The following is an 8,398-nucleotide window of genomic DNA, read 5'->3' as shown; positions in this document are numbered from 1 at the left end:
CTATGAGACCTTGTTTTCCTTTTTATTAGGTCAGTTTTTGTTTGTTTTTTTTTTTACGAAAATTTTCCAATGAAGGTAGGAGGAAGGAAAACAAAAATAAAAATTGTGCCGTCAGTTACTAGCATGCATGTAACTTAGGTGTCTGAAACCCCTTGACCGCGACATTCTCGTCTTCACTCAGTGTTCGGCCTATAAAATCACCAGTGGTTTCAACCTTATTAATTTTTTTTGTATTGGATGTCTGAATGTCTCACAATAACCAAGTTTTTCTTATAGATCCATACCGCCATTTTGCACTCGACTCGCGAGATGCACTATTTTTTCATCCGCTCCGCACAGTGAAAAATACCGTAATTGATCGTTGTTGTTTTTAATTTGCGAAATAGCATTATAAAAATATGCGAGCGATTTTGTGGCATACGTGTGTACATAAGAATAGCACACGTTTCTCGAAGTATTACAATATATGTGCTGCCGCAACGTTCCATCATGTTAGCGTACTACTTCGCGATTCGATACGAGCAAAATACTACCTCGGAAATTAAAGAAAGAAAGGGAAATCAGATTTTTTTTCTTTCCCGGAAACATTAAATCCCGCATCGAAAATGTTTTAAAAAAAGGATTGAAATGCAAATTATATACATTTTTGGAAATCAAAATTTTTAAGTAGGTGGGATTGTAAAACGGGGAAAAAATTGTGGCCTTAGCTATATTTTTGTGCGCCAGCAATATCAAGCGTGGAGCGAGCGCGCGTATACCCGATTCGATTTTATTACTCACCAGAATCTCTACCAGACTACCCTCAAATTGAAATTATTTCGGGTAGGATTAGAGTAAATCAACCTATGAGACCATGGGCGTGGACAAATACATCAATCGAAATGGTTTGACCTCCCAGTCCTAAAATGCAATTAGATCTCAAATCGGTCAAGAATGATAGAGCTATGAGCTAAAAGTTTGTATTTGAAAAAAAAACAAACTCAGCCATTCTATGAGCCACTATTCCGCGGCTAAAAATCAGGATGTAATTTACATATTTACAAGTGAAAAAAAAAGTTCCAATTTCTGGAACTTGGCCGCTACAGAAAAATGTTTCATAGCATCCCCTCCCCCTCTTAACTAGTTCCTTTTTCGGCACGTTTAATACAAAGAGTATTTGCAGTCGCGCACTTCAATCTGACGAATATATGTACGTGCTGACTATGATTGTTTTTTACTGATGTCGCTCTTTGTGTAAGCTTTGCGAATTTGTTGTTTGAGCACCAATTTGAAGTGCTAGCTACTACTATGAACCTGCAATATGGTACGACTAAAACTGTAGGAATGTTTTATTGCCGATTAAAGCGAATATTTCACTCCCTTAACTACATGCATTTTGTGCGATATATTATTCGTAACAAGGTAGTTTATGTAGGTTGTAAGTCCAGTGTTTGTGATCCCAATGGTTTCCCTTTACTGTGGTATGCAATGCAAATTTAGATCGTGACACGACGGCCAAAGAGAAAACGAAGGGCGGCCATTGTGGCCGTGGATTTTAATGATTTTCGAAGGCACCATGGCCATTTTGAAAAAAATTGCCGCCGTGAATTTCCTGCCCTGATACGAGTAAACTTAATTAATCCTAATAATGATACTATTTCTTCCTGCTGAGACTGATCCTTATTTGCATTTTATTTTCTTGGTATTTTTAATTCACACTTAAGCTCATATATATATATATATACACTTTTGATACTAAAAGACATACTTGGTAGTCTCCTGTGCGATTATAATGATCTTTTGTGTCTTCTTGGCTGGTGACATCAGAGATGTGACTTGGGTGATTCAATCCACCAGTTTCTGCTGGAGGTGATGAAGTGGATGTACTGCTTGATGAGATATTTGGAGGTGCCATGGTCAATCCAACAACTTGCTGTCCATGACTAAGTGTAACAGGAGCATAAGCAGGATATGTTGATGCACCTCCAGCTGGATGAAGCATGTTTTGAATTGATGGGTAGTTCTGGTTGGTGAATGTTTGTGTAGGAATAGGTTGTGCTGGATCAATCTCTGACAACAGAACTTGGCTTTGTTGGAGTTGTGTAACACTGCTTGTTTGCTGTGTTGACTGGACCCTTGCAACATTTCCATCTTGTGGAGTCTGATTTTGTGGTTGTTGATTATCTGTAATGTGTATTACAGTACTGCCTACTGGGTACTGAGCAGGGTGGTATCCCATAGGTGGTGCTGGAGTCATTGGGTGGGCAACAACAACAGCTGGATCCATGTGCGGTGCTATAAAGTTCAACATTTCTCTTGGTGATACACTTAAAAAATGTGAGAATTCAAAAGTTTTGATTTAAAGAATATAAAATACTTAAGGAGTATACTTCACAAAAAATTAGTCATTTTAAGTTTAATAAACACTGTAGAAAAAGATAAAAAAATACATTAGTTTGTTAAAACTTCCTTTAACAACTTTGATAAATAAACAGTCCACTTTTAAATGTATAAATGAACTGCAATAATAATACAATTTGTTCAAATAATGGGAACATATTTCTGATCTCTAATTTTGGTCCTACAATCGCTTCCTTTCACAAGAATATGAAATGGACTGTGTTGTACCGCTATGTCACATTCACACACTCCACTTGGTACTGGCTAATGTATCTGCATGTTTCTAACCACCACATGGTTAATCCAATATATCTAGGACATTACAATTCATACACAAGATTAGACATTGTTTTTACCTACTTAAAGCCTTACAGACAGCTCCTAGGTCAGTATGTGAATAAGCTCTGGGAAAGAGCATGTACAGTTGACTTTTTACACTTATTATACACTTGCCAGTATATAATATTATTACTGACAAAGACTGCTTAGAAACATTCCATTTCAACTTTTGATTGTTTACCCAAGTAATGTAAGTTATCAATCATGTTATTTAGAAAGCTGTTTTGTTCATATACGTTTCAGATGTTTTGAAACTCCTTATGAAGATATTCATACATACTAGCGATGTCATAAGTACAATGAATTAATACTTTAATCAAATTTGTTTAAAAAAATTCTAGAATGAAGTTGTCAAAATTCAAATACAAACCCATCATCATTTTTTGTGGTACACTTCACATCCAAATTTTCCACTGTTGTCGTGTATTAATGTGACAAAAAAAAGGCAAGCTGGTGTACTTGTTGATGTTCTGCTGTGAATTTTATAATATTATGTTGATTATTAAGACACTTCAAAAACTGATTAATATGTTCAGGATCACTAATTATGATGAACATATCATCAACATACCTCTGATAATATACACACTTGAAACTCAAAAGGATGATTTTGAGCCAGTGTTTTTATAGTAGCAAAGGAAAAAGGTGGTGTGCTACAGTGTTAATCTTGATGCCACTGCAGCTCCATCAGTTTGATCATATACGCATGTAAGTTGATGAATATTAAATATAGAAATCATTAAGCACAGCCAAAATGGCCATTAGGAACAAAAGTTCTTAATGAATATACTGTTGTAAACAAAGTTAATTCCTTACTGATCAATGAATGTTCAGGTCACTCCAAGTGAACACTTGCAAATAAAGTTTCACAATTTAATTAGAAAATATGATTGTACTCGTAATACAACAATTTTTCACTTACATACATTACAAAATTGATATCTTGGCATTATATAATGCTTAACTAGTTTATGTCATAAATAAAAATTCAAAAAATGTTCAAACTTTCTTTACTGTCATGTGTCTAATTGTCTGAACTATAAAGTATTCATTTCTAGATGTCTTTTATAGTTTTTTATTTTGCTGGCCCTTAAGCTTATGTTCATTTAATTCAATTTCAGTATTTTCAGTTAGCCTGAGGTTTCTTTGATGTTTCAATGTCTTCTGTTTATCCAACTATAAGTTTATTAGTTGAACTTATTACATTGCCCAGAGGAACCTGAAGAACCTTGATAGGTTCTCGACTTTAAAAAGGAATAGAGCCTAAAGCCAATAATCATCAAAAAGGGGAGATGCTAAGCTTTAACATTAAATTATTAAACATCCAATGTTTGATAATGGTAAGGCTGGGTCCAGTGAAGGGTTATGAAGCAACCTAAAGACATAGTTTTGAAATACTTCCAGAGGTTAGATGCTGCTACACACTAGCTGGTGGTGTAGAAGAAAGTAATGATTAACCTTTTGGTTTGTTTGCTCTCAATATTTTATGGTAAATCTTTCCTAAATATTGTAGCTAAAGCATTTTTTTTTTTTTACTTAACTAGATAAACATGTGCCATTGTTGGTTTTGGTTTATTAACTCATGTTTTAACATAAATGAATGCACAATTTCAATCATATAAAAGTGTTATACAAGTTTATTCAATAGTTTTCTATACCTCCACTTTAAACATTGTTCTAGCATTGACGAATACTTCCCAAATAATTGGTCTTGGAATTTTTTTAATTTTTTTATAGGTTCTGATAATGATCTTTTCATTTCTAATAACGTTCTTGTGTTATATTATGTCTGAGAATTACAGGATTATTCTTCTACAACGAGAAATTAGCCAACATTATTTTTGAATATAGCACAAACCATAACCTTGGCAAGTATGGTAGGGTGATATTTTGCTAACATTATTTTTGAATATAGCACAAACCATAACCTTGGCAAGTATGGTAGGGTGATATTTTGCTAACATTATTATTGGCTGTGGTCAATTTATATGTAATAATTACACTTTTTTTTTTCCAATAAATAAGAAGTTCTTGCATTTTTTATGCTGTTTGAACACAATAGACTTGACATTGTATTTAATTTTAAAAACTTTTGCTCAGGCTTTAGCTTATTGTACTTGCTAAACCTTAATATCCATACCAAAATATCATTCTACCATACTTGCCAAGGTTATGGTTTGTGCTATATTCAAAAATAATGTTGGCAAAATATCATTCTACCATACTTGCCAAGGTTATGGTTTGTGCTATATTCAAAAATAATGTTGGCAAAATATCATTCTACCATACTTGCCAAGGTTAGGGTTTGTGCTATATTGAAAAAATTGTGTCATTGTGCACCATTAAGTCTTTATCAGTCACATTCACACATATATGATTTAAAGTGGAATGTCAACTACTTCAATTAGTAGAAAAAAAAACATGGAAAGAAATATAGTTATGAACATCAAATAAGTTAAAACTGACTGCAGATATAAAATAGAAGTTCATGATCCAATAAAAATCAAGTACGAGGTGAAAGGATGTATTTGTAGTTTTTTTTGTTCAAAACAATATTTCACCACAAAATTTTGGGCATTTCACACATAAGAAACAATACAAACACTAAATGAAATTTAATGAATTTTGTCATGTAGAAACTAGACACTATTTAGGAAGTTTGTACTGAGCTTCATGCACATTGAATTAGTGTTATCATGGTGAGAACTAGAATAACAGGAAATATCACTAGTACCTCCTGTCTGGAAGAAGAAGAAGTAGGAAAAAAAAAGAGAGGAGTGGTATGTAGTATTAGAACAAGTCTAGAGAAATAAGATTCCAATGGATCATACATTTTTAATGTGGCAATTCATTTTAATACTTACTAAAATAACATAAAAAATAAAAATATTTTACTGGCAAAATGTACATGTGAACATAGTAATGAATAATGTACAAATCTTCTTACAAAATATTGAGCATTTTCATATAGAAGGTATCTGAAAAATTAATATGCTAAAAATTCATATCCCCTACAACATGACCAACTTACACTCAAGATCAATCTGCGATTCTTGAAGAAAGTTGAAGTTTCCTTGTTCGGCAAGAACTTCTTGGATAGGTTTAGTGCCTGAAGTGGGAGCTACTGTCTCTGCTGGATACACAGCCCTGTCAACATGGCCTGATGCATCACCAGTTTCTCTAACTTGTTGTGTATGTTCAAGCTGGACCTAAAATGAGATTTCTGATATGGAGAAGTGTGTGTATGTACATTAAACAAATTCAATCTGTTACTAAATGAATCACAACAGCAAAGTAATGCACACTTTGACAATGAGGTTTGTTTTCTTTATTTTATGAGGCTTGATTTCTTTCATAATGATTTACCTGTATATTCTAGGCTTTAGTTTAAGTTTAACTCCTTAAACCTGAGCAGACGCTAACATTATCTGTCCAAAAATCCCGATTTACCCATCAGATGGTGACAGCTTCTGACAGCATTTGTTTCTTTGACTGAAAGCTAATCATAACCAGGTTATTATCCACTGAAACATTTGCAACATTTTGAAGCATCTTACGCTATTTTCAAATGATTCAAGAAATGAGAAATATAATCTTATAATATTCCATGTATTACATACATACATGCAATATGAAGAAAAGCTGTGCACATTTAGTGAATGCATAAGAGAAGTTGCACAACGATGCTTGACCAAGAAAGGAAATGTATGTTAAGTATAAACTAAGGTGCATGCCAGGCAGTATTGAGAATGAAGTGTTTACTTTATCTACATAAACAGATACAGAAAAAAAGCTATGAGAAAGTTTATTTTAACTTTGTAAAAGACTGAAAATGAATTCCATAAAAGGAAATCAGTCTCTTGGCAGAACTTTAATCAGAAGAGAACGAGGAGAAATACATGCAAAAAGGCTGCCAATTTACAATCTTCAATCCTAACCAATTATTGAATTAGTTTTGGTTTTAGTTCTAAGAACTAATACGAGTTAACAAAATTCATCCAATTAAGTGGAAGATCTATTTGCGAGTTGGATGTGTACACTACTTGAAGAGCCACATGAATACTAAAGAAATTGGCATAAAAACCCATGTTTTTGGTTTAGAAGTCAGTCTCCTGACTCATATCAAGAAGCCATCAAACTTATTGCTGAAGGGTCCAACTGTGCCAAAGCCTAGAATATTGCCAAAACTGTCTGTACTACAAGATATCAAATTTTTCCTGCTCAAGCTCCATGTAAGTAACTACTGCTATTTCTCTCAGTCAAATAATGTAGTTAGGAATTGGATGTAAGGTATTTAGTATTAGTTTAGTTATGTACGAGCATATTTCACTTAATGTGTTATTTGATAACTTACTGGTTATCCTAAAAAATGTAATAAATATTACTGAAAGTTTAATTGAGAGACAGTTATCTGCTCAGACTGATGAATTAAGTAATTTTAACAGTGAAGCTTTTCAAAATACTCGATGTAACTGAGTGCCTTAACATACTCAATTAAAGTATTGTTTGTGTCTTGAACCTCAGTCTCCCGAGTCAATTCTTTATTCTAACTGTAAATTTCCTCAAGTTAGTGAATTGTGTACTCCACTCGTGACTGTAAACCTGGATTTTAAATAAATCTATTGATAACTGGATTTAAGTCAAATTCCAAATGTCTAGCCTATGTGGTGTCCACGTTACACCACAAAAATTAAGAAAATTGAAATTCTATAAGGTATGGTGATAATTATTAGGAAATCATGAAAATTATCCTAGCAGAATGTGCAAAAAATTACAGGTTTAAGAGTTTATCATATGATTTTGAATGGACATTTTATATTTTTAATACTTTAGAAATAAATTTACAATTGCTTCTCACTCTTGAGAGCGAAGCTTAACTAGACAGCTACTTTGGACTATTTAAAAGTTACAAATAATGTCAAGGTTACCTCATGTGAGCTGGAATAAAGAACAGAAAAGTTCAATTTATTATAGACATCCAGACAAATGCTTCTGTGAAAGATTTTGTGAATTTTGCACACAAAGCTATGTGAGAGCCATATGCACTTGCTGTCCCTAATTTTGAATTGATCCTTACAATCCAGAAATATTACTGGAATAGATTCCGGTTTTACCTACCTGACAGTTTTCCCCCGGAACAATTTCTGTTCTCAGTTCTGCTTGTGTGTAATTATCTCCCATGCTAGTTTCAGCTTCACCAGACTCGTAATCTACAGGTTTTACATTTTCACAAGCCTCCTCAGGTTCTCCTGGGGCATCTTTGGGTGTGTCATCAAAGTACCCTGACTCGTGGATTTTTGATAAGAGTTCTTTTAAGTTTTTGTCTATGCAAATTGTTATGAAAATGTTTTTTCTCAAAATTCTTACTAAGAGAAATATAAAAAAAAATACTACTTTATATATATATATATATATATAAGTATATATATATATAAGCAGCAGTCTACTTAAGTTGTGACTTACTGTAAATTTAGTTAAGTGTGACCATTTCATGAACTGTCGACAAAACAAAGTTAACCCCCAAATTGCAGGCTTGTTTTTGTACCAATCACTGTTGAAGAGGTCACATACTGAGTAACGTTATGATTTTTTCCTATTTCAGCACTCGAGGTCAAGAACTAACGAAAAATATTGCATGAAATAATTAATTTTCTATGTAAAATGAACAGGGGACTCTACC

The 8,398-nt window shown here is 33.2% G+C and overlaps 1 protein-coding gene across 1 annotated transcript in view; it reads right to left on the bottom strand.

The window, feature by feature from the left end:
- Nucleotides 1–8,398, bottom strand: part of LOC106461480 (caprin-1-like) — a 39,451-nt gene that overhangs the window by 8,369 nt on the left and 22,684 nt on the right. Inside the window, exons 6-8 of the mRNA XM_022388451.1 lie at nt 7,837–8,042; nt 5,750–5,927; nt 1,748–2,274 (exon numbers count right to left, since the gene is read on the bottom strand). Of these exons, the coding sequence (XP_022244159.1) occupies nt 1,748–2,274; nt 5,750–5,927; nt 7,837–8,042 (911 nt within the window). The remainder of the gene's footprint in view (nt 1–1,747; nt 2,275–5,749; nt 5,928–7,836; nt 8,043–8,398) is intronic.

The sequence above is a fragment of the Limulus polyphemus genome, unplaced genomic scaffold (genome assembly GCF_000517525.1).
Source record: "Limulus polyphemus unplaced genomic scaffold, Limulus_polyphemus-2.1.2 Scaffold969, whole genome shotgun sequence".
NCBI lineage: Eukaryota > Metazoa > Arthropoda > Merostomata > Xiphosura > Limulidae > Limulus > Limulus polyphemus.
The sequence above is the reverse complement of the archived record's forward strand: the minus strand, read 5'-3'. Positions and strand labels throughout refer to the sequence as shown.